The 27,654-nt window shown below is 38.9% G+C and overlaps 1 protein-coding gene across 1 annotated transcript; it reads left to right on the forward strand.

Annotated features, from left to right (window-relative positions):
- The first annotated feature begins 1,972 nt into the window (after positions 1-1,972).
- Positions 1,973-27,112, forward strand: LOC115224852 (fibrinogen alpha chain). Its single transcript, XM_029795801.2, has 3 exons — positions 1,973-3,559; positions 14,583-14,730; positions 26,289-27,112. The coding sequence occupies exons 1-3, from the start codon at positions 2,053-2,055 to the stop codon at positions 26,788-26,790; spliced, it is 2,157 nt and encodes a 718-aa protein (XP_029651661.2). The 5' UTR covers positions 1,973-2,052; the 3' UTR covers positions 26,791-27,112.
- Positions 27,113-27,654: the final 542 nt, after the last annotated feature.

The following is a 27,654-nucleotide window of genomic DNA, read 5'->3' on the forward strand; positions in this document are numbered from 1 at the left end:
CGGGAATGGGGGGGTTGTGTTGTGTGCCCAAAACTCTGAAACCAACCAGCCAACCAGCCAAACAGCCAGCCAATCACATTTCGTGTCTGTCTGTCCGCCAGTCTGCCTGTACGTCCGTAGGATTTGTCTTGTTGCCGGTCTGCCTGGCTCAGCCCTTGCCTTCTGTTCTACCGATTCGAAACCTGGCTAGCTAGAGCCGGCTACACTAAACAAACCCACGTACACAGCAAGGAGAATAGAACTGGTACAACAACAAATAATAATAATAATAATAACAAGAACAACAATTTTTTTAAAAAAAGTGAAATGTCGCGAAGGTCTTTCTCGCTTTTCCTGCTTCTGGGATCGCTGATGTTTATTGTTGTTGCCCTGTTGGGGACAGTTTCTGCCGATGATGACGATGACCCTTCGAAAGTGGCCGCCAAAGAAGCCGCCGCAGGTAGCGATTCCTCTGAAGAAGACGATTCCGATGATGATGACGATTCCGATTCCGATGACGATGATGATGATGACAGTAGTGAAGAAGATGATAATTCCAGCGAAGTAAAAACAGGTGGGTTACAACCTTGCAGACTTACTCACCTTCTCCGGAGACTGGACAAAGTCTGCCCCAAAATCCGGGATGACGAAATCAAAGTTCTGGAAGATACCATTGAAGGCATTGCCGGCAATATGAAAGCAATTGATGATATCATTAAACAAGGAGAAGAAAGTCAAAACCTGAAAGAAGATATTTCTCAAATATGGAAGGACTTCCGAGGACCGTCTGTCTCAGTTTTACCGGATGACACTCACCTGAATGTGGTTAATATATCGGTACCTGGAGAGCTGTCAGGTGAGCACCATTTTAGGTTTTTTTAAAAACTTTTATTGTTGTTCACCTTCAAAACTGTTTCTTTGGAAATGGTGAAGGAATCGTAGTGAAAGGGAGGCGGGGAAGTAATCTGTTTATTGTCTTTTCGACCTGCTAGAAATAACAGAAAAAATTCCCTCAAGCTAACTTTAGCCAACCTTTTCCTCTCTGCAACACAATCGCTTTCAACTGAAGTGACATTTGGTTATGTAGTGTGGTGCGCACGCACACACACACACACACACACACACACACACACACACACACACCACACACACACACACACACACACACACACGCACAACTCTAAAAAGAAAAATGTACATATTAATTAGTTTAAGAAGATGTTAAACTAAATTAGAGAAATTAGTTTTTAAGAGAAAATATGGTGTCTGCCGTGTCAACTATCAAAATTTGGGGTTGTTAAAGTTCCGGGGAAGGAGCTGATTGTATGTGTGTGTGTGTATGTGTGCGTGCGTGTGTGTATATGAGTATGTAAATATTACGTGTGTAAATAAATGGATGAGTGAGTATATATGCATGTATACTTGTATGTTTGTGCGTGAATGTGAGTGCTTGTACGAGTTTATGAGTGTGTACGTGTGTGCGGGTGTGCGGGCGCGCGGGCGCGTATATGAGTGTGAATGCTTGCGTGTGATTTTTGTGAGTGTTTGTGTGTGTGTATGAATGTGTATGTGAGCGTGTCTGTAAGCACGCGCACACGCATGTGTGTCCGTGTAAATATGTGTGCGTGTGGCTCCAGTTACCGTGTACCAAACCCGCGCACATGGCTAGAAAAACCAATCACCCAAAGTACCGCGCAGTAGAACCGAACCTGAAACCAAGTGATTACAAAGCGAGATCTTAACCATGCATGCGCCTATATCAGCAAAATAAACAATTTATTTATTTATTATTTTTCGTTTATCTTTTCCTTTGCCCTTTTGTGAAACCCCGCCCTAAGTTATTTAATATATTCAAGACAGAGCTGCTGATTTTTTTTCTTTCTTGCCCTTATAATTCTTTCATGGAATAAAACTCCGCCCTCTTATTGGTCCAACCCTCTTACACGTGTTTCGTGCTTTCATGCATAAGAAGGGCGTGGTCTTTTTTCCCTTGCGCTATCTTTTGTTAGTCAAAACCGGCGGCTGTTATAGCTCAATGGTGGTGTGGTGGCCGGCGGTGGATTTCGAAAGCTTATGTCTGTGATAGAAATGCGGTTCTGCTTTAGTTTTTGGCAACTAGTTTGCGTTGCATTAATTTTTTTGATAACCCCCCAATTTAGTTATTCACAGGATGTTTTGGATACTTCGGAATCGATAATAACCCCCGAACCTGAAAATGTTGAGCTGGACGTTATTCCCACTGGGGCTCCGTTAGATGGTGCACCGTTGGAGGCAAATGGAGATATTGGAGTGACGGAATCCACTGAAGAAAAGAAAGAGCCGAAAGTAGAAAGTGAAGATAAGAAAGATGGAGAAAAAGAAGTAACAGAGGTGGTTAAAGAAGAATCGGCTGAAGTAAATGAAGCAGTGACAGAAGCAGAAGAATCGGTAGAAGAAGAAGAAGAAGAAGAAGAAGAAGAAGAAGAAGAAGAAGAAACAGAAGTAGTAGAAGCGGTAGCTGAAGTAAAAGAAGAAGAGATAAAAGTAATAACAGAAAAACCAGTTGAAGTAGAGATAGAAGGAGATAAAAAAGCGGAAGAAGAAATAGAAGAGGAAAAAGCCGTAGAAGTAGAAAAAGAAGAAGATAAAAAAGCGGAAGAAATAGAGGAAGAAAAAGAAGAAAAGGCCGTAGAAGTAGAGAAAGAAGAAGATAAAAAAGCGACAGAAGCGGAAGAAATAGAGGAAGAAAAAGAGGAAAAGGCCGTAGAAGTAGAGAAAGAAGAAGATAAAAAAGTGGTCGAAGCGGAAGAAGTAAAAGAGGAAAAAGCTGTAGAAGTAGAGAAAGAAGAAGATAAAAAAGCGGCAGAGGCAGAAGAAAAAGAAGAAAGTGAACTTGGAAAAGTGGACCCAAAAGGCGATCCGATATCAATACCCGAACCGGAATCGGATGAACCAGTTGAGAAAAAAACGAACGTTGATGCACCAGTAGCTCTACCCGAAAACGATGCCGGCTCAGCTACAGCTCAGCCATCACCAGCAGCAGCAGTAACGACTGATGCTCCGAAACGTGGCACGAAATCTCCAAAGAAACCGAAGAAAAAACCACGAAGGAAACCGAAGAAGCCGCGCAAGAAAGGTACAAAAGCTCCGAAGAAAGTTACTACCGCTGCCCCAAAGGTTGTTACTACAACCACTCCAAAGGTAGTTACCACTACAACACCTAAGGTAGTTACCACTACAACACCAAAGATAGTTACCACTACAACACCAAAGATAGTTACCACCACAACACCAAAGATAATTACCACCACAACACCAAGGAGAATTATCACCACAACGGAAGAGCCTTGTGTAGACGTATTTAGCGTCGAAGAGAAGCGCTACCAATGTAAAGGTTACTGGAAGCGAGGATTAACCATTCTTGGTCTGCAAATTAACAAACTCAAGAAAGAGAACCACGAACTGTTTCTCAAAGTCATCGACGCCAATGGTAAAATCAAGTTGGCTCAGGAATCGATTGCTGAACATAAAATCAACGTCAAAGCTCTCAAGAAAAAATTTGCTTGGCCCGACAAAGAGAATATCGGAAACACGCATAAAGGTAAGTAGTGATGGTCATAGCATTCTTGTATATTGGTGATATTGGCGGCGGCGGCGGTGGTGGTGATGGTAGTGGTTATATTTGTTGCTGTTGTTTTTGTTGTTGCTGGTGGTATTGTTGTTGTTGTTATTGTGGCTGCTGTTGTTGTCGTTACAGCTGTTTCGGTTTTTGTTGTTGCTGTTGTCGTTACTGCTGTTTCGGTTTTTGTTGTTGCCGTTGCAGTTGTTGTTGTTGTTAAGCCCTGCTCTTCTCCAGACCTTTAATCAACTCCATTTCCACCACCCACACCCCGAATTTTTATTCATGCATAGGACACACAGTCAAGGTAGACGTAGGCATGGGTGTATAGTTAAGAAGTTCGCTTTTGCAAATGCGTCGTTCAGGTTTCGATCCTGCTGAACAGAATCTACAGAAACACGTCCAAAACAAAATTTGATATAAAACTTCCTATTTTATGCACGTAAGATCATGTGATTTAAAATGTCCTTTCAATCTGAGGGAGATTTGACAGCTATTTCTAGCAGGTCGAGGTAGGATTTGATTTGCAAGAGATCTGATTGGTATTTTTATGAGATCTAGCAACTAGAGGCCTCCTTCATTCTCACTTTCTCTCTCTCTTTCTTTCTCTCTCCCTCTTTCTCTCCCTCTTTCTCTTTAACATATATGTATATTCATATATATATATGTGTGTGTGTGCATATATATATATATATATATATATCTTTGTATATTTTTGTTTATATGTAATTATACGTATAAATATATACATATATACGTGCATTTATATGTATATATGTACGTATATGTATATATATATGTATATATATATATTATATATCTATATATATTATTGGATGTATATACGTATATTGCTATATGCTTTAAGCTATTAAAAATACTATTATTATTTACAGATATGTATTTGTAGTATATATGTGTGTGTGTGAGAGAGAGAGAGAGTGCGCGTGTGTATGTGTGCGCGCGTGTGTGTCTGTGTATGTATGTTAATGTGTGTGTGTATGTATGTATGTATGTATGTATGTATGTATGTATGTATGTATGTATGTGTATATGTATGTATGTATGTATGTATGTATGTATGTAAATATGCCAGCCTCATGTCTGTTGACCGGGCGAAGTAAATTACATACGCGTAGGAATGGTAATTCTTGTTTCACGCCCTTGTTGAATATTCAGAAGAGTTAAAAGATATATATATATATATATATTATATATATATATATATATATATATATATACGTATGTGTGTCTATATGTTTGTGTCTGTGTTTGTGTCACCCCCCCCCCCCCCACATCGCTTGACAACCGATAGTGGTGTGTTTACGTCCCCGTAACCTAGCGGTTCGGCGAAAGAGACCACTAGAATAAGTACTAGGCTTACAAAGAATAAATCATGGGACCAATTTCCTCGACGGTGCTCCAGCATGGCCGCAGTCAAATGACTGAAAAAGTACAAGAGTAAAGATTAAAGAGAGATACATATATATATATATATATATATATATATATATACTCTTTACTCTATTACTTGTTTCAGTCATTTGACTGCGGCCATGCTGGAGCACCGCCTTTAATCGGGACTTATTCTTTTGTAATCCCAGTACTTATTCTATCGGTATCTTTTACCGAACCACTAAGTAACGGGGACATAAACACACCACCATCGGTTGTCAAGCAATGCTAGGGGACAAATACAGACACACAAACACACACACGCATATATATATATATATTATATATATATATATATATAATATATATATATATATATATATATATATACATATATACGACGGGCTTCTTTCAGTTTCCGTCTACCAAATCCACTCACAAGGCTTTGGTCGGCCCGAGGCTATAGTAGAAGACACCTGCCCAAGGTGCTACGCAATGGGACTGAACCCGGAGCCATGTGGTTGGTAGACAAGCTACTTACCACACAGCCACTCCTGCGCCTATACATATAATATATATATATAAATAAATAAATAAATAAATAAATATATATATATATTGTTCGAAGATACATCTCGCTGATTCTATGGGATACATCCTCACTGATGTTTGTAGGGCTTTCAACATCGTCTCCCTTCCTCCACCTTCGCCCCGCTTAATCCCTATAGCAGTAACGAACCAAATCTACCCTCTTTTATCAAAAGCCACCAAGCGGTTCTCTGCAACCTCAGGAATCCTCTTTGCTGCTCCAGTCACTCCATTTAATCATGTAATTTTAGAAATGCGAGAGAAACATTCTTCCTTTTCATCTGTCAAACTTTCTTTCACACTTATTTTACATCGTCTCCAATTCCTTCCTTCCTTCCTTCTTTCTTTATTCTCCCACACTGTTTTTCTATGCATGAACTCACTAGTAAATTGTTTGCTTTATAACAGAATGATGCTTCTTACGTTTCTCGTTGTTTCCAACGAGTTTTAACATCCAGTCGTTACATGTTTCAAGATATTTTGCCAGTCCAATTGCAGTGGCTTTGTCACAGATTTCAAATTAGATCGACCTCAATAGGTTCTGGTCAGGTAAAGACGATCTGCATCTGCCTATGGGTGATGCAACTTATTACAAGTCAGCATCTTACGGATTCTTCTCTCAATCTTCCTTATTTCGTTCATATTCCAGTTCAACACATTGAAATTGTAAATAACAACTGCAACTGCTAAAGAATTTATAGCTAACACCTTGTTACGTGCATTCAAATAGGATTTTAGGACTGCTCATACTTGCGTGCTGAATGCCAGAGCCCTCACTTATTCCGTTATATTTCTAAGTTTGTTCCTGCTCGAGTTCTTTTATCATTGTGTCAGCATCTAACACCACTGAATGTAAGGTCTTCAATTTACCTTTCTGGAAAGTAGCCTTGGCACACTTATCACGACCAAATTCCATCCCGATGTCATCACTGAATGCTTTCATAGTACGTAATAGTCCTTCAAGTTTATTATCGACTTTGCCATAGTCACCCATATAAAATAGATGACTTATTTTCTCGTCGCCAATTTTATACCCATACGCTTTTCTGTTAAGTTCACTTGTAAAGGGCATTAGGGCTATGCAAAAAATTAGAAGAGAAAATGAGTCACCTTGGAAAATGCTGCAGTTGATATTAATATTGTTTATGGTCAATACTCCATTAGAAGGGTATTGTTGTTGTTGTTATTATTATTATTATTATTATTATTATTATTATTATTATTATTATTATTATACTAAGCCCAAATCATCGTAGCATCCATATACACTTCAATTCGCTCATGAACTCGGAAAAGTCTGTTGTTTTTTTTTCATATTTTTAGGTCTCTACTTCAGTGTTCTTTTATACAGTTTGACTCGTGTATCCCTAACTTTAATTAGGTTTTCAACCAACACCTTTGAAATACCTTTCTATTCATTTAAATCTACTTTTCATCTCGTATAAGTCTGTCCCTTGGCTACTAAACATAAAGTCGGACAAATGTCATACTGGCAAAGGCTTTTGAGCGAAAAACAGGAGTCCACAACTGTCCTCTTATCTCTAGATAATAAGACTGTCTGTTTTCTTGGTGGCATGTCCGTTTTGGAGAGTTATTGAATCTTAATATTATCTCCCCTTCTCAAGTGGAGGTGGTCATAATTGTCATTTGGTAATTATGACACATCATCTATTAATAAATCAAGAATTCAGTTTGTATGGTATTTCATATAGCTGTATTTGTCTATGTTGCTCAAATATGAGGTGTAATCAAAAAGTATCGGGACTGTTGTTATGGTAACAGAGCTACAGAACACAGAGTGAAGCCACTTGACACAGATTGACCTTGAACTCTGTCACACATGCACACTATGTTATAACGTTTTCGCCCATTTTTGGTGATCATAGCAGTGTTTGGAAGTAAAGCGTGTAGAGTATGGTCTTCTCGTAAAGAAGATCAGGTTTCAGTTGTGCAGGATCTCCCCGTGTCAAGGAAGACGAAAAAATTTTGAAACGGTCATAACAGTTGATAAATCGTGGTTCTATGGCTATGATTCCAAAGCCAAAGGCTCAGTCTTCACAGTGGAAGACCCCCAACAAAATTTTAAGATCTTAGGAATGAAAACCCAGATTCGAAATTTCCCCAAGGCACCCGATGAAAGCTGGAGGGTATATCAGCCGAAATGTTGTGTTTAACAACAAACAAGACGAGGACAAATATCCGTCAAATGTAAATAATGTAAATAACGTACATAATTCCTCATCTCTTAAATATAGAACTGTAAGATTTTAAGACGACGAGGAAATCGAAGAAAATGCGACGAGGCAGCAGCTCTCTATCCCAATAAAGGAGTTCCAGGAATGATTCCATCAATGGCAACGATGCTGGATAAAGTGCTCGGCTTCAGAAAGGGACTACTTCGGAGGAGATTAAATGTCAAATTCATATGTGTCATAGTTTTCTTTTTATATCACCTATTCCAATACTTTTTGATCAGATCTCGTACATTCCACTGGCCATTTTCAGTTATTTTTCTCAGCTCATTTTTGTTTGAATATTTGACTCCGACGAGAATTTCGAAGTTTTAACTTCCACATTTTCAGTAAAATCTAAAAGCTGTCAACCGACAAACAAAGTTATCCCCCTTCGTCACTAATTAATAATTCGCTCTCTTCAATATAACAATCTGTGACGGACTGGCTGATGCATTGCGTCCTTAGCAAGACTCTTCATTACACTGTTGCGTAAGTCTACTCAGCTGAAACAGCTACCAGCCGAGCACTGAAGAAGTTCTGTCTGTCTGTCTGTGTCTCTTTCTCTCTTTCTCTTTCTCTGTCTCTATCTCGTTTTTCAGCTGCCATAGTCTGGATGTTCGAGATGGAAATGGGATGGGTGTCTTTGTCTGTTAATGATTGTATAGGCACTCGATATAATTAACGATAGCACGATACATATAATCAAATCTCGCTCGCTTGCAAGTGACGGCTATGTATGCATGTTTGTGTGAATGTCAGTATGTACGTATGTACACACATACGCACGCACACACACACACACGTATATATATATATATATATATATATATATATATATATATATATATATATATATGGCTGTCAGCGCGTAAGGTAAGACATATCTAGGATAAGACAAATAGTCTTATCTTAGATATTAAGGATAACAGCTGTCAGTAATGCTCGTGTTAAAATGTGAAGTCAATAACAGCTTACACAACGCCACTAAGACTCTCACCACCACCACCACTTACAGAGCCAAGTCGCTCAGAAAGAAGAGAAAGATCTCCGATTTCGCAACGAAACGTATGTTATTTCGGAATTTTTTTTCCTTCTCGAGAGATGGGTCTCTCACTCGCAGCTGTTGGATGGCCGTTGACTCTTATGAATTCATCTGCCCTTTGACAGGTTTTGTTCCTTGTGAGTCCCACTAAATGCATGCATGCATACATACATACATACATACATACATACATACATACATACATACATACATACATACATACATACATATTGTGAGTTTATTACAAATTCTATGAAGAGATTTTATCTCAGATAAGAAGCACAGCGTCATGACGTTCTAAGGAGTTTATTTATACATCCAGTATGGTCTACAGATGGTTATGTTAATTTAATGTTGTTCCAATTACGCACATAGCCTTGCCAATTTCAGACACAGGTTGTTGTGTACAAGTTTCTAGTTGCTCCATTGTACTATTTAAACTGGTCTCCGCCCCCAAGCAAATCATATCCTCTCCTTGCACTTTCATTTTACTTTTTTAGAATCAGTGAACCACCATGAGGAGATAAGTAATATCTAGTGTCGCTAACTTCTCAATTCTATTTGGCTTAGACTTATGGTGGCCCATTGCATCTAATAATTTCTCCACACAAAATGGTATGATTCTGGTAGTGTCTCGTTGTCTTCTTCGTTTTCTTTTTTCTCTCACCACCACTACCGCTTGACAACCAGTGTTGGTTTGTTTACGTCTTCTTCACGTAGCTGTTCGGCATAAAGAAACCGATAGTGCAAGTACCAGGCTTTAAGAAGAAATACGTACTAGGCTCGATCTATTGGGCTAAGCTCTCAGAAGTGGAGCCCCAGCATGGCCGCAGTCCAGTGACTGAAACAAGCAAAGGACAAAATATAAATAAATGGACTCAAAAATTCTTTTCTACTCTAGGCATAAGGCCTAAAGTTTGGGGAGAGGGGTCCAGTCGATTAGATCGAACCCAGTAACCAACTGGTACTTAATTTATTGACCCCGAAAGGATGAAAGGAAAAGTCGGCCTCGGTGGAATTCGAACTCAGAACGTAAAGATAGACGAAATACTTATTTCTTTACTACCCACAAGGGGATAAACACAAAGAGGACAAACAAGGACAGACAAACGGATTAAGTCGATTATATCGCCCCCAGTGCATAACTGGTACTTAATTTATCGACCCTGAAAGGATGAAAGGCAAAGTCGACCTCGGCGGAATTTGAACTCAGAACGTAACGACAGACGAAATACCGTTAAGCATTTCGCCCAGCGTGCTAATGTTTCTGCCAGCTCAGCGCCTTAATGAACTCAAACGTTAGAGCTGCTTGAATATTGTCCCTTTCCTCGAAAACAAGGGTTCGTGTCCCCCCCTCTTCGTACAGCTGACCATTGTCCACTCAGGTTGAAATCTTAATTGAGGTCGATCCTTTCGCATCCAGATTATTCTGTCAAATATAATGCTTATTAATTCATATTGTTTCGGATTACTCATGTATTATCCATTAGCTTTGAGATCTTGATGACGTAATTGTTTATTTTTAGAATGGCATTGTAGGGTAGGTGTGATGAGGCAAATCTGGTCAGTTTGAACATAAAACAGGTTTAATACTTTGACCAGATATGGCTGGCTTAAATGCTAAACGGCTAAGTTTTTGGTTTGAGCCAGTAGCGTGCTCCGTTGAAAGCCTCTTACTAACGACGCTATTGTTCACTTATTGCTATATTAGATCATTTTCATAGAAAAATAGTCACATATCGACATCGCTGCTGCTGCTGCTATTAACGTTATCATTGTTATTCTTGTTAACGCTATTATGTTGTTGTTGTTGTTCGACTCCACCAATCTAGATTGACTAAACTTCTGGCAAACGATGCTCTAGCCATGACTATCCAGTCTGTATCTAAAAAGACAACAGTGTATCTTAATTTATAACATTTGCTTGAAGGTAGATTTGGTTTCTATTTCTAGCAGAACAAACAACTAGGTAAAGGTCTTTTTATATGATGAAGTCACGTCGTTATTGTTGCTGTTGGTTAGCCCTTTAGCCATGGGCTAAACAACAACCTATGATTAGCCAATGATTCTACAGACCTATTATCCAACGCTTTCCAGTCGTGACTATCACATCTTATTTTTCAACGACATTGAGGTTTCAGTGTGATTTGAGTGAAATTTAGCCGCTATTTCCCATCAGATAGAGCAACCACGTAGTGATTCCCTAATTACAGGTAGATAGGAGGAAGCGTGTGTTCGAGACACTTCTATATTACAGATGTATTATTGACAGAGTCGTTGGAGGGTAGAATTGAATATACCTGGCGGTATTTGTTCCTACTTTCTGTGATGTGAGTTCAGACTTCACTGAGGTCAGTAGCACAGAATTAATATACACTCGTTAAGATGAAGTGTATATTAACGCAGCCTTTATATATACCTGTGAAGTTGATGCGTATCACGCACCTGGAATATACACCTGTTACCATGAAGTGATTAACACACCTTCAATATACACTCCCAATGTATATTAACATATCTAAGAAGTGTATTAACACACCCTGATTATACACCTGCAAAGAAGTGTTTATTAACACACCTTTAATATACAGGCGTGGCTGTGTGGTATGAAGTTTGCTTCCCAACCACATGGTTCCCGGTTCAGTCCCACTGCATGACACTTTGGGTGTCTTGTTATAGCCTCGAACCAACCAAAGCCTTGTAAGTGGATTTCGTAGACGGAAACTAAAAGAAGCCTGTTGTATATCAACATATATACTTAAAAGTGTGTGAGTGTGTGTCTTTGTGTCTGTATTCCCCCTCCCCAGCTGACAAGCGGTATTAATGTGTTTAGGTCCCTGTAACTTAGCAGTTTGGCAAAAGAGACCGAAAGAACCAGGCTTTAAAAAAAGTGCTGAGGTCGATTCATTCAACTAAAAATTCAATTGACTGAAGCAATTAAAAGATAAAAGATACCTTCATAAAGAAAAGAAGAGTGAGAGAAAGTTGTGGTGAAAAAGTACAGCGGGGTTCACCCCACCCCACGCCGAAGCCTCGTGGAGCTTAGGTGTTTTTGCTCAATAAACACTCACAATGCCCGGTCTGGGATCGAAACCACGGTCTTACGACCGCGAGTCCACTGTCCTAACCACTGGGACATTGCGCCTCCACAGCTGCTGCTGTTGTAGTTATTGCTACTGTTAAGTCAACCCTGATTTATCATCCGATGATCAAAGAAAGATGTTCCAGCCATCAATGGCCTTTATTATTTTTATTATTATTATTATTATTATTATTATTATTATTATTATTATTATTATTATTATTATTATCAAGGATTATATTGCTTGGATTTGGTTTGCAAGATTCTTTATGTGAGTTCGTGTGTTGAAGCATATTCTGTTGTGTCTGGGGAGATAATTCTCTTTTGGTGCCTTATAATTTAACACACACACCGGTAAAATTTTCACTCATTTCATCCTTTATTTTTCTAAAATTTTCGTTGAGTCTTGCAACCTTTTCAACGACTATTGTAAAGGTTGCAAGACGCAACGAAAATTTTAGAAAAATAAATAAGTAAATGAGTGGAAATTTTACCGGTGAGTGTGTTAAATAATAAGGCACCAAAAGAGAATGACTCTCCGCAGATACAACAGAATATTGTTTAATATTTCCTTCTTTGTATATGGTAACATGTAACAGGAAAGGTATTTTGACTGCTATTTCTACCAGGTCAAGAGACCACAAAATGTCTCCCCCATTTGCTGAACCAATATTTGGGCTATTTGACCATAACATATGGTTACACTATGACCTCTATATGTGGCGTTCCAGTCACTTAATCTCTACATGTAAATACAATCTTGTTATTTGGCCTCTACATCTGGTTACATTCCAGCTATTTGATCTCTAAATGTGAATACATTCTTGTTATTTGACATCTACATGTGGTTACATTCCAGCCATTTGATCTCTACATGTGAATACAATCTTGTTATTTGACCTCTACATGTGGTCATATCTTGACTAAGCAATTTCAGTTGTTGTTGTTGTTGTTTCCAGGTGAGATAACTTTTGTAATACAAAAGAAAATTACATAGTTATCTCCCTTTACTATAATTTAGTCTATCAATGAGAGATGGTTACGTTGATATGCTTGTCTCTCCCGTTTTATGTTATTTGGCGACTTAAATATTAAATTTCTGAGGTCAGAATCGTTTTTTCTTTTCTGTTTTCAATTTTCTTTTGCGTAGGTGTGTAATAAAATTAAAAATTGAATCACTCCAGAGGACATTCACTAAACGAATTAAGGGCCTGACTGATTTCGATTACTGGGACCGCCTTAAAGCCTTGAAACTCTACTCTCTCCAGCGCCGCCGCGAGCGGTACATCAATTGCATGATGTGGAGAATATACCGCCAGCATTGCCCAAACGATCTGAACATTAGCTTCGAGGTTCACTCAAGACTGGGACCACGGGCTATACGTCCCCTGCCTAATTCAGGATCACAACATATATGTAGACTGCGACATAATTTCTTTTCCTCAACAGGACCTGCTCTGTTTAACATTGTCCCGAAAGAGATCAAAGAAGAAAAGGATCCCATCACCTTTAAACGGATTCTGGACAAATTTCTTCGAGGAATACCAGATAAGCCACCCATACCTGGATACAACTCACTCAACAAGAACTCCCTATTCGAATGGACCATGATACCACAAAACTTGACTTTAAAAGTATTTAGATAATCCATTCAGGTGGTGTTATTAACTTAGACATGGCCTGGACCAATCTTTAGTCGAAACATATCTAAGCTTTATTTAATTGTAAAATTTATGCCTTAAAATAGTTACGATACCTCAATACCCAAATATCAAATTTGATATTTAATGAATTTAATGCATACGTTGCTTGTCAGATAAAGGTTAAAAGAAGGGACAAAAAGCAGCAGTAAGTTGTGATGATGATGATGATGATGATGATGTCTTAAGTCGGTGTGTGCATGTGTTTGTGTTTGTGTGTGTGTATGTGTACGCGTACGTGCATGTATATATGTATGCTGTATGTATATGGATCAATGAGCCTTCTCAGGTTGTATAGAGATTGCTGGAGAAGGTTCATATACAGAGGACCTACTCAAGGGCAGATCCCACGCTAGACAAGATATCTATATGTGGGTACACACACATACACACACACACACTCAAACAAACAAATGGGCGTCAGCTTGTGTACACACACGCACATACACACATACATAATACATGTATGCATACATACATACATACATACATACATACATACATACATACATACATACATACATACATACATGATATATATATATATATGGAGAGAGAGAGAGAGAGAGAGAGAGACATTCATAAAAATCAAACAAGTCCGAAGTACTTTATATAAAATTAACTCAAAACTTATTTACTTTATTTGTCTATTAATATCAAAAGAGCCCCGATGTTGTACTCTCTGTTCAAGAGTATCAACCAGTTATTGTCTCTTCTTACACGTCACAGTCGTCTGCATCCATCCATTCGTCTCAAATTAATCATTCCATGTGACTTTTTCAATAACAACCAAAATAACGACATAGCTGTTTTCTTTTCTGGTTCACCGTCTGACGAAAGAATACACAAGCCCTTCTACCAACTAATTTTAACCATACTAACCCCTTTTGCATGTTTATTCTTCGCCATTTAACGCGGTCGCTTTCATCTCTGATGTTTAACGAATTCTCTATTTTCGTTTCAGATTGCTCAGATGCTTTTAAAAAGGACCACAAGAAACCTGGAGTCTATTTAATTCATCCTGTTGGATCACCATACAAAGTTCATTTGCTTTGTGTTGACGGCTGGACTGTCATACAAAGACGTTTCGATGGATCAGAAAATTTCCACAGGTAAGAGCTGTAACAGTTAGCATATAATTTATAGTCGCAGGAGTGGATGTGTGGCAAGAAGCTTGCTTCCCAACCGCAAGGTTCCGGGTTCAGTCCCACTGCGTGGCATATTGGGCACGTGCCTTCTATTATAGCCTCAAACCGACCAAAGCCTTGTTAGTGGATTTCGTAGATGGAAGCTGAAAGAAGCTCGTCGTGTGTGTGTGTGTGTGTGTGTGTGTGTGTGTGTGTGAGTGTGTGTGTGAGTGTGTGTGTGTGTGTGTGTATGCGTGCGCGCGCACTCGCGTGTTTGTGCGTTTACCCCCACCATCGCTTGACTGCTAGTGTTTATGTGTTTACGTCCCTGTAACTTAGCGGTTCGGCAAAAATAACTGATAGAATAAGTACTAGGCTTACAAAGAATAAGTCTTGGGGTTAATTTGTTCTGCTAAAGGTGGTGCTCCAGCATGGCCACGGTCAAATGGCTGAAACAAGTAAAAGAATAAAAGAATAAAACAATGATGTACACAGATCTACAATGGTCAATGTACATCACATTGGTATACGTAACATCTGTAATGGCTTATGTGGCCTAGTGGTTAGGGCGTTGTACTCTCGCTTGGGTCAGGGTTAGATCGTAGTTTCGATTCGCGGACCTGGCGGCGCGCTGTGTTCTTGAGCAAAACATTTCTTTTCGCGTTACTTCGCGATCATTTCGACACATGATACGTGACATACTTCTGCATCTGTACAAGTAATGTCAATTTGGTAGAGAGAGTGAGCTAATGCACTGCACAAAAATTGGATCACTATAAACAAATCATCTGTGCAAGTTGCCCAGCAAAAACTGAACATTCACATGTCGTCTTCAACGAGAGATTCCGTATAATAGTTTACTTAAGATCTACGATGGTTTATATAAAATCAACGGGTGGTTTATGTAAAATCTATAATGTTTTATGTCTGTGTAAGATCTGTAACGGTGAACGTATTTATGGTTTTACTGAAAAGCCAGTGCCTGTAACCTCCACGGGTTCCTTTGTTCAGCTCCAACTTCTATAAATCCAAGTCTGTAGGATAAAACTTGGGCATGGAGGGAATTCCTGCTGATACTCTGTCACAGAAGTGTAGTGGTGATTCAAAACCAAACCGCTAAGTAGACGATCATGCTTCCCGATCAAACAACAGTAGTTTCCCGTGATCGGTCTTTTAAGCAACTAATCGCGTGATTCAATTTTCTAGAACTTTTTTCTTGTACCCTATAAAAAGGCCGCTTTCGGCGTAAATTGTAAAATGTAGGGGCAGCTGCACGTTGTGTCCCCATTCTCGTCAATGAGAATAGCAGATAGCAGATAGTCGACAGAAATCTCTGTTATCATGAATATAGCACAATAGTTTCCAGTAAGCTTGTCAGAAATTCAAAACAGTATATTTCCTAGAAGGAAATTATTGCTGTTATTATTTGTAAAAGACCAAAAAATTTTCCATTAAATGTTCTACTCACCATCATTATAGCAAACACACTCGTCACATAAGTATTAAACATGAAGGGGTACAGTGTGGCCTAAAGTTGGGACTAGGTTTGACGGTAAACAAGAGTTGTGTGTGCTGTTGAGTGGAGTCGGCCTGGTTGGAGGTAGTAGACAACTAATTAGTCTAATTTGTGTTTTTTTTTTGCTTAATAACGGTGGAACTTGCAGCGCCCATGACTTCTATCTATATTTCAGAACATACGAGGTTAGTGAGAGGAAGGGTGGAAATTATTCTGAAGCCGAAGGGATGGCTCAAATGCTTGTAACCGGCTCAAAAGCTTGTAACCGTCTCAAATGCTTGTAACCAGCTCAAATGCTTGTAACCGATTCAAATGATTGTAACCGGCTCAAATGCTTGTAACTGGTTCAAATGCTTGTAACTGGTTCAAATGCTTGTAATCGGCTCAAATGCTTGTAACCGGTTCAAATGCTTGTAACCGGCTCAAATGCTTGTAACCGGTTCAAAAGCTTGTAACTGGCTCAAATGCTTGTAACCGGCTCAAATGCGTGTAACCGGCTCAAATGCTTGTAACTGGCTCAAATGCTTGTAACCGGTTCAAAAGCTTGTAACCGTCTCAAATGCTAGTAACCGGTTAAAATGTATGTAATTGGCTCAAATACCTCTAAGCGCTGCAAAATCACCCAGAGTACGGATTGTGTTATCCCTAAGTGTATATGCATGTGACCGGGGACCACATGTGAACTTGTATTCCTACTGAACCTCCAAACATGAACTCTACGCCTCAGCAACACAATACGCTTCACATCGTTTTAGCTTTCGAATGATGCCACCCGCCGCTGGTTACACGAGTAGGCCAATATCTACCTCTGATCGGAAGGGTAGTCCGTCACAGGGTTCCTCGTTTACAGCTGAGTGGACTGGAGCAACATGAAATGAAGTGTTTTGCTCAAGAACACAATGCGCTGCCCTGTCCTGGAATCGAAACCACGATCTAATGATCTTGAGTGCAGTGCTCTAACCACTAGGCTACGTAACTTCATATATACATATATGAATGTACATGCATATGTATCTACCTATATATATATATATATATATATATATATATATATATATATATATATATATATATATAGTTAATCCAAGCCTGAAAACAAACAACGCGAGGACGTGGAACAAGTATACCGCCCAGGAAAGGAAAGAAAAAAGGAGGAAATAACGTTTCGAGCGGAGTTATAGGAAAAGGAAAGATCCAAGGAAGGAAAGACGGAGAAAAAAATGGCCAACGATACACACGCGGTCACATATTGAATAATTATATATATATATAATTGGTGTATATGGATATTTCAGGAGTTCTTGCTCATTCTTCAGTATCACATCCAACCCATTAACTATCCAAGAACACATGGCTTAAATAGCCAGTAAATTTAGCAGTAGATATAAATTATATAAATTATACGTAGCTGACATGAATATATGAAACTATCTGCCACTTAAGTTTCATAACCGGCTCAAATGCTTGTAACCAGCTCAAATGCTTGTAACTGGTGCAAATGCTTCTAACTGACTCAAATGCTTGTAGCTGGCTCAAATGCTTGTAACCGGCTCAAATGCTTGTAACCGGCTCAAATACTTTTAACTGGCTCAAATGCTTGTAACCGGCTCAAATGCTTGTAACCGGCTCAAATGCTTGTAACCGGCTCAAGTGCTTGTAACTGGCTCAAATACTTCTAACTGGCTCAAATGCTCGTAACCGACTCAAATGCTTGTAACCGTCTGAAATGCTTCTAACCGGCTCAAATGTATGTAACCGTCTCAAATGCTAGTAACCGTCTCAAATGCTTGTAACCGTCTCAGATGCTTGTGACCGGGTCAAATGCTTGTAACCGGCTCAAATGCTTGTAACCGTCTCAATTGCTTGCAACCGGCTCAAATGCTTGTAACTGGCTCAAATGATTGTAATCGTCTCAAATGCTTGTAACTGGCTTAAATGCTTGTAACCAGCTCAAATGCTTGTAACCGGCTCAAATGTATGTAACCGGCTCAAATGCTTGTAAGCGCTGCAAAATTACCTAAAGTGGGGATCATATTATCCTTAAACGAAAAATGGATATTTTGTATATTACGCGTCTCTACACAACTTCTTACTAATTATTACCAATGAAGGAAATTGTATAAAGTGATTTGATCTGCGGCGATTAACAGTGAAAACTCGTTTAAATGAAGCCCATTGTCTTAAAAATGTATAAATTCGATAAAATAGTCCTAAATATATGTCTGAAAAGTAGGAATGTTCATAATGTGGATGCTGGTCGAATGACGTAAACAAAACCAGAAATAGTGTTCCTAGTTATGTCTGGATGCAAGAGAAACGTGTATCATGGCCTAATTATTCGGTCGACCAAGTGCGTGCCTCAAACCGGCTGAAACATAACTGAACTGGGACTACACAGCAATAATAACAATAACAAAGGAGGCTTCCATGTGGTCGTCCCTTCTGCTAGAAATAGTAATCAACTCACAATTCGGGAAAGTGATGTGTGTATCCAGGATAGAGTAATCCTAAATACATTAAGCTTTAAATAGACAGAATGGTCACGGGTGGAGCATTTTTAAGCATAAGATTGTTTAATCAGGGTTGATGCGAAATTAAACAACAACAACAACAGCAGCAGCAATAGGTGAACCAATGAGTGTGCCTCTACGAACTGAACGAAATAGAAACCAAACTCCTTCATATCACATACTACCACCTTAATACTGGAAGACCACATTGAACAATATAGTCGTAGACGAGATGGTAATAACCGAAATAGCCTTGACTATAGGTCCGTTGGATCAGAACGGACTTGGGGATTAAACAACAATAACAAGACCAACAATGAATTATCAACTGTTACATCCTCAGTCCCGTCTACTGCTACTACAAAGTTATCTGTTCTGCTGAACCATCCAGCCGTTCTATTATACATTATCTGTGTTTTTATTTCTACATTCCACAAAAAGTCCATTACTACCTTCATCTTTCTTCTCTATAATCACATAAACACATTCAAATAGTGCCGTGTGTGTGTGTATTCTATTTGCGTGTATCCTTATGTCTGTTTTTGATTCCCCACAATCGCTTGGTTTGTTTATGTCTCAACAACTTACCAGTTCGATAAAAGAGAGCGATAGAATAAGTACAAGGCTGTCGATTTGTTCGACTAAACCCTTCAAATTGGTGTTTCAGAATAGCTGCAGTCCAATGACTGAAACAAGCAAAAGATAAAATATATATGAGAGACAGACAGACAGACAGAGAAATACTCTCAAGGAATTCAGGACAGATTCTCAAAAGAGTTTATACTCGATACAAATAGATATATTCAAATACAAGTTTATACTTGATACAAATAAATATATACAAATACCAGGTGCCGCAATGGAGACAAAAGTCACACCAACGTTTACGACACTAGTAATGAGATATCTGAAAGAAAACCTTTATGCCATGTCTATGGTATAGATTTTTTTTATCATCATTTCCAAACCTAACTACTGAGGAACTGGAAAAGATTCTTGGATAACTGCTTCATATTTTGAAGCATTCATGAATCGGTCAAGTTCACTATGGAAATGAATGGAAAGGAACTCTCTTTACTAGAAATTCTAATAATTAAATAAAATGTGACAGTTACGACCGATCTCTACTGAAAATACATAGATACACACCACTGTTTACATTTGAGATCTTGCCACCCTTCCCACATAAAAAGAAACATACCATTCAATAGGACAAAGCGTATGTTTTCAATAGTTACAAACACAAATGAACGAGAGAAACGACTGGTAGAACAAAATATGTTACTCCAAAATGCTAATAAGTTCTGCCATAACCAAAGCAAAAGAAATACCGATCTCTGCCTTACAGAGAAGTACTCACACTGAGGCTGCAAAAATATATATACAAATATAAATATTCCATTTGTAATCCTAAGAATCACAACATCATACATTCAGCTAAACGATACCTCACAATTCCACATTAATCATCAAATCTTCGACAAATAATTCTTAAAAAATCGCAAATCATCAACAGCCGAAGACAACCATCAAATCTCATGAGACTCCTAACAAGGGCGAGATTCACATCTTATGTTATAGGAATTCTAGATCTGAAATAGTCACTACCATTACTAGAATCAACTTCCTCTATACGCATTGGCCCAGAACATGAGTATTTGAATGACGAAAGCCCTTACACATAAAATACACATTATACACAAATTTAGTGACATTCTGTTAAATAAAAAATTTAATTAACACTAATTAGTAATAAGCTATACTTGCAAATTATTTATTTATAAATACAGTCGTGTCACTCAGTCGGTCACGACGACGAGGGTTCCAGTTGATCCGATCAACGGAACAGCCTGCTCGTGAAATTAACGTGCAAGTGGCTGAGCACTCCACAGACCCGTGTACTTTTAATGTAGTTCTTGGGGAGATTCAGCATGACACAGAATGTGACAAGGCTGGTCCTTTGTATTACAGGTACAACAGAAACGGGAAGAAAGAGTGAGAGAAAGAATACAGTCGGGTTCGCCACCGCCCCTGCCAGAGCCTCGTGGAGCTTTAGGCGTTTTCGTTCAATAAACATTCACAACGCCCAGTCTGGGAATCGAAACCGCGATCCTACAACCGCGAGTCCGATGCTCTAGCCACTGGGCCACTGCGCCACTACATAACTAGAATAACAGTAAAGATATCAACTTTCAACATTATTATGATTATTATTATTATTATTATTATTATTATTATCATTATTATTATTATTATTATTATTATTATTAGTAGTAGTAGTAGTAGTAGTAGTAGTAGTAGTAAGGCGGTGAACTGGCAGAGTCGTTAGCACGCTGGACGAAATGCTTTGCTGTATTTCGCCGTCGCTACGTTCTGAGTTCAAATTCCGCCGAGGTCGACTTTACCTTTTTTCCTTTCGGGGTCGATAAATTAAGTACCAGCGAAACACTGGGGTCGATGTAATCGACTAGTCCCCTCCCCACAAATTTCAGGCCTGGTGCATTTACAGGAAAGGATTATTATTATTCATTTTGCTGCTGCTGTTGTTGTTGTAATTAGCCATTTATAGCGTGGCAAATTTGGCATTAGATGAAAATGTGTGGTGACCCCTTTTCTTGGTGTCCGAAACATTTGTTTTGTTTAATGACTAATTTGGGAACTCAACACGCGTGCGCGCACGAATATATAATTACGGTTGAAAAGAATAGGAATTGGCGTAGTTCATGGTTAAAAACAGGACTGTGGTAATTTGTGGAGGGATGAGTGGGTTGGAAGTGTCTGAGTGGTGGAGATAAGAGACCAACCAACGTCGAGGATCAGAGGCCATGTGACCTCGAACATCATCAAATAAGAGCAAAAGTTTATCAATATTATAAAGGCCGCGAGCTGGCAGAAACGTTAGCACGCCGGGCGAAATGCGTAGCCGTATTTCGTCTGCCGTTACATTTTGAGTTCAAATTCCGCCGAGGTCGACTTTGCCTTTCATCCTTTCGGGGTCGATTAAATAAGTAGCAGTTACGCACTGGGGTCGATATAATCGACTTAATCCGTTTGTCTGTCCTTGTTCGTCCTCTCTGTGTTTAGCCTCATGTGGGTAGTAAAGAAATAGGTATTTCGTCTGCCGCTACATTCTGAGTTCGAATTCCCACGAGGTCGACTTTGCCTGTCATCCTTTCGGGGTCGGTTAAATAAGTACTAGTTAGGCACTGGGGTCGGTGTAATCGGTATTTCGTCTGCCGTTAAGTTCTAAGTTCAAATTCCGCCGATCTTTTTGGGGTCGATAAATTAAGTACCAGTTGCGTACTGGGGTCGATCTAATTGACTGACCCTCTCCCCCAAAATTTTCGGGCCTTGTGCCTAGAGTAGAAAAGAATATTATAGAGATGTTTTACGTTTTGAGTTCAAATTCCGCCGAGGTCGACCTTGCCTTTCATCCTTTCGGGGTCGATAAATTAAGTACCAGTTGCGTACTGGGGTCGATCTAATCGACTGACCCTCTCCCCCAAAATTTCGGGCCTTGTGTCTAGAGTAGAAAAGAATATCATAGAGATGTGCTTTTCTAGAATACAGGAATCACCACGTTACGGAAGAGCTGCACGAAGAAATCTCTCCTGAAAAATCTTGATACAATATTGAGTTCTGTAATGCGAAACATAGTTTACCTTTGATTTTACTATCGTACGAAAATCAATGACCATGATATTTATACGTTTCATGTTACGGCAAGATTTTCATGATTCCGTTGCTTTGGTAACGAATTGGGTGTGGGGTATCTATACTCGTACCTCAGTTATATGTTTATTCTGTTCTGAATTAACTGGAAATGTCACTTGACCCGTTAAAAACTGCCACCAGATCTCTCTCAAATCATACCCCTATCACATTAAACAATGTAGTCTTAGATATCCTCGCCCGCAACAATAAAGACGGATTGACCACGGATGGAATGCTTCTCGATCAGGTTAGTCTAGTGACTCAGTTCATTTGACTTCCCATGTGATTGGAAAGCAAACTTCTTACCGCGCAGCCACGCCTGCGCCCTGGTAAACGGAGGCCGAGGAAACTGGTGCTGGAGGGTTTGAGTGAGCTAAAGGGATATTGGATAGTTTGTGCGCATATTATTTGGATAAGACAAGAGAAATCTGACGGGTCACTATCTTGGTCTCTCTACGGACTCTCCATTTCCGTGAGTTACTCATTATCGTTGCTGTTTCATTTCTCATACCCTATCAATAGCATCTGCAATGTCATCCTTAATTCCATTCCATCACAGACCAATCATATTCTCCCGATTACAGCTGTAACGAACCTCCTCTCCAAATAAAGATCCTTTGTATTATAGAATTACCTACAGATGACCAATATTCATTATTTACATTTGACGGATATTTTTCCTCATCTTGTTTGTTGTTAACACAGCGTTTCGGCTGATATGCCCTCCAAGCTTCATCAGGTGTCTTGGGGAAATTTCGAACTTGGGTTCTCATTTCTAAGGTATTTTTCGATGTTGTGTTAACAACAAACAAGTTGAGGACAAATATCTGCCAAATGTAAACAATGTAAATAATGTACATAATTCCTCATCTCTCAAATATAGAACTGTAATATCCAATATTGATTCCAAATTTGGCTCAAGGCCAGCGATTTCGAGGGAGCGAGAAAGGTGATGGCATTGACCCCAGTACTCAACTGGCACTTATTTTATCGGCCCCGAAAGGATGAAAGACAAAGTAGGCCTCGACGGAATTTGAACTCAGAACGTAATGAGCCAGACGAAATACCGCTAAATACTTTGCTCGGTGTGCCACCGAGTCTGCCAGTGCGACGTCTTATCGTGATTGCTGCGCATTATCATGAAATTGTCTCAGTGCAGAGAAGTGGAAACTTTTGGTTGGTCTTTGAGAAAATGATAACCCTAATCCTAAGACCCTGAATAGGGGTGGCATGATACCACGCAGCTCTACTGAGTAGGGGGCAGGCAGAGGAGAGAGACAATGCGTCAGAAGGCCGGAGTGTCTTCGATAACGAAATCATACAAGATCAGACGAGTGGCTTCACTTTGCCTTTCATCCTTTCGAGGTCGATGAAGTAAGTACCTGTTGAGCACTGGGGTCGAGGTAATCGACTTGTCTCTTCCTCAAAATTTCAGGTCTTGTGCTTATAATAGAAAAATGTGGCAAGAATGGTCCGAGTGTACGGGCCTACTCTAAGCATACACCTGTAGACTGAATGAAGATGATGTGGAAAGACCACTTGCCTTTCTGGTCAGGACGACCGTGGCTTTGTAGGGTCTCCACGAACAGTTCTAGGAAGTCTCCGTCTTTTGAGGAACTTTTCGCTGTTAGAATTTATATTCATATCGTTTTTACTTTTTACAAAATTCTTCATGTAATTTCACATTGTATTATTCTGTACCGTTCCAATATTTTTTATGAACTCCTAGTGGTAAATAAAAGATTATTATTATGCTAGTGTAATCTAATTTAATTAGCAGATATTTTATTTTGATGTGTGGTAATAACATGTCTCTTCAGATCTTAACAATCTGTCTTGGGATTCTTGCATATATAGGATCGTATTTTTCTACAGGTCGACAATGCGAGTTTCAATTCCAATTTATTCCAGTCTTTTAAGAAACATTCTGGATGTTGTGCCAAATGCACCGATTACTACAGGAATAATTATTGTCTCGATCTTCCACAGTCTCTTAACTACATTCTGATATTTCTCAGTGTTTTTCGATCTCTTTGGTATCGACCCTGCTATCATAGGGAATGGCAAAATCTATGATTTGACACTGTTCATTTTGTCCTTTATGATCCGGTCTTCTTGCTTCAATAGTATAGTCAGTCTTAATGGGGAAACTCCACATAATCTTGTAATTATCATTTTCTATCACATCCTCTGGTTCCTCTTCATACCGCTTTTCTGTTGTTTTGAACCCAAACACTCGACTAAAATTCAAATATATTCAATGTAGAAATGCAGTCTGCATTATACTCCTTTTGTGCTAATATACTAGTATATTATTATTATTATTATTATTATTATTATTATTATTATTATTATTGAGTGAGAGAGTGACGCGTGCCATCAAAGTGACACCGAGGTAAAATATACGAAGCACAGTATACCCATCATGACTACACGTACGATACAGGCACAGCAGGTACATGCATCGCAACCATATTTGCGCGACATGCTGCTCAAGATAAACAGCGCATGACCTTGCAGGTGGAGTCCAGTTATAATAATAATAATAATATAATAATAATAATAATGATACAGTAAATATTCTGCTCAATACCACAGATTTGCTTGTCAGTTATTTGACCTTAACCATTTGAGCATGTCCCTTAGTGGCTGACGATACGTGCATCTCTGATCACGAGCAGAAGTAGTGGGGGAGCATCATAGCCATGTGTTGAAAGGAATTCTTGGAGGTTTGGATGATTCACCTTTGGAAACATGGGTGTTTCGTTCATCATCCTTAAATAACTGTTATTCAAGAACCTATTGAGCGGGATGGGCTACTCGACCTGAAGAAAATTCTAACTGGGCCCCACCTCCAAGGTCATGCGCTGTTTATCCTGATATGAGATCACCATGTCGCGTACATATGGTTGTGATGCATGTGCCTGGTGTGCCCTTATCAGACGGGTAGTCATGATGGGTATATTGGGCTTCGTATATTTTACCCCAGTGTCACTTTGATGATATGCACTGCTCTCTCACTCAATAATAATAATAATGATGATGATGATGACTATGATGATATTATTATTATTATTATTATTATTATTATTATTATTATTATTATTATTATTATTAGTAGTAGTAGTAGTAGTAGTAGTAGTAGTAGTATTGAGTGAGAGAGCACTGCATACCATCAAAGTGACACTGGGGTAAAATATACGAAGCCCAATATACCCATTATGACTACCCGTCTGATAAGGGTACACCAGGCACATGCATCACAACCATACGTGCGCGACATGGTGATCTCATATCAAGATAAACAGCGCATGACCTTGCAGGTGGGGCCCAGTTAGAATTTTCTTCAGGTCGAGTAGCCCATCCCGCTCAATAGGTTCTTGAATAATAGTTATTTAAGGATGATGAACGAAACACCCATATTTTCAGAGGTGAATTATTCAAACCCCAAAGAATTCCTATCAACACACGGCTATGATACTCCCCCACTACTTCTGCTTGTGATTAGAGATGCACATATCGTCAGCCACTAAGGGACATGTTCAACTACTAGTAGTAGTATTAGCAGCAGCAGCAGCAGCAGCAGCAGTAGTAGTAGTAGTAGTAGTAGTAGTAGTAGTAGCAAACTTCACTCTTTTGTGTGCTGTATTTCGTCTTTTGATTTAGTGCACAATGTCTTGGCCCCTCTAACCAATAAAGGGAGCCATCATCATCATTATTATTGTTACTGTTGTTGTTTATTTATGCTATTAAAGAACTTACCATAAACCTAATTGTGTTTTATTTTCTCTTTTATTCTTCAGATCTTTCGATGAATACCTTTCTGGCTTCGGCAATTTCTCAGGAGAATTCTTCGTTGGTTTAGAAAATCTTCATCGTATGACCCTCAGTCAGTCCTACACTCTACGAGTTGACGTCAAAAGCGCCGCTGGCAAATGGTATTTTGCTGTGTTCAACAATTTTGCAGTGTCTGATGAGACTGACCAATTCCGTCTCAAATTAGGCAACATGACAGCTAGCAATACCGATGACGTTATGGATCAATCACGTGACAAACCCTTCAGTACTTATGATCGTGACAACGACGATTGGTCAGGTGGTAACTGCGCTCAACATTTCCGAGGCGGATGGTGGTCGGGTAACTGTATCACGAATCTCAACCAAATGTGGTGCAGCAACGGCTGTTTGAGATGGGGTGACACCCGCGTGGTCTCTTCTATAATGCGCATTCGACCGACATCCACCGCTGATCCTGACGATATGACTGAAACCCCTAATCCAGTCGGTTTCTCAATCAAAGCATAAACTTAATTATTCAAGAACTGTTTAAGATGATTTTATAATTGCCTTTAATTAAAGAACAATAAATATTCAAAAATTCTAAATTCTACCACACCAGATCCTTTCGCCTTTCATATCTTCTGAAAGTCACACGCGTGACAACACACATTAAAAGTAATCACATCGAGTATATTAAATATATTAACGATGGTGGTTTGTTGATAACCACCACAATTCTGGACACGTAATTTCCGTTAAGTGGATTAAAAAACAAAGTTAAACATTTCTGAGAACAAGAATTAGGACGAAGAATATAAAAAATAAATTGGTAAATTAAGAACAAAAATAAAAGAAATAATAAATTATAGTTATAAATAAATAAAAATCTAAAAGATAATGATAAAATTATTTCTCTGCAGTTGTATCTTTTGGCAAGAACAATTCTGTGTAAAACATGTAAAGTTGTTTAATTTTTTTCTCGTTCTTTTTCTTTCTGTGTGTATCGTTATTTTTTTAATAAGTATAACTGAAATAATTGGCATAAAATTCTTTGACGTACATTTCTCCGTGTATTAACCTTCAATGTGCTATAAAAACATATTTGAAAAACAACTTTCTTTTTTATTCAATCAGAACGATGCGAGTTATTTCCGTTGTTATTCATTGTTTTCCGTTCGTTTTATCATTCTTTATTTTGGTTATAAGAGAGTTAGGATGAAATGTTTTGCATTTTTTTCGCCTTGTTTCCTTCATATTTTTTCACAAAATAACCCGAAACGAACCACAAAACAACACGAAACAAAGCGCTGTTAATGGATTTTCCAAAAATAATTAATAATACGCATTATGTTGCGGTGAAAATGGCACAAATATATGACACAGTTTTCG

This window comes from Octopus sinensis, linkage group LG2 (genome assembly GCF_006345805.1).
Source record: "Octopus sinensis linkage group LG2, ASM634580v1, whole genome shotgun sequence".
Classification (NCBI taxonomy): domain Eukaryota; kingdom Metazoa; phylum Mollusca; class Cephalopoda; order Octopoda; family Octopodidae; genus Octopus; species Octopus sinensis.

Excerpts from the sequence above, each read along its gene's own strand:
- LOC115224852 (XM_029795801.2), top strand. The coding sequence starts at position 2,053 with ATGTCTGTGATAGAAATGCGGTTCTGCTTTAGTTTTTGGCAACTAGTT. Across the intron at positions 3,560-14,582 it reads TATCGGAAACACGCATAAAG|ATTGCTCAGATGCTTTTAAA; the intron begins GTAAGTAGTGAT and ends TTTTCGTTTCAG. Across the intron at positions 14,731-26,288 it reads GGATCAGAAAATTTCCACAG|ATCTTTCGATGAATACCTTT; the intron begins GTAAGAGCTGTA and ends TTTATTCTTCAG.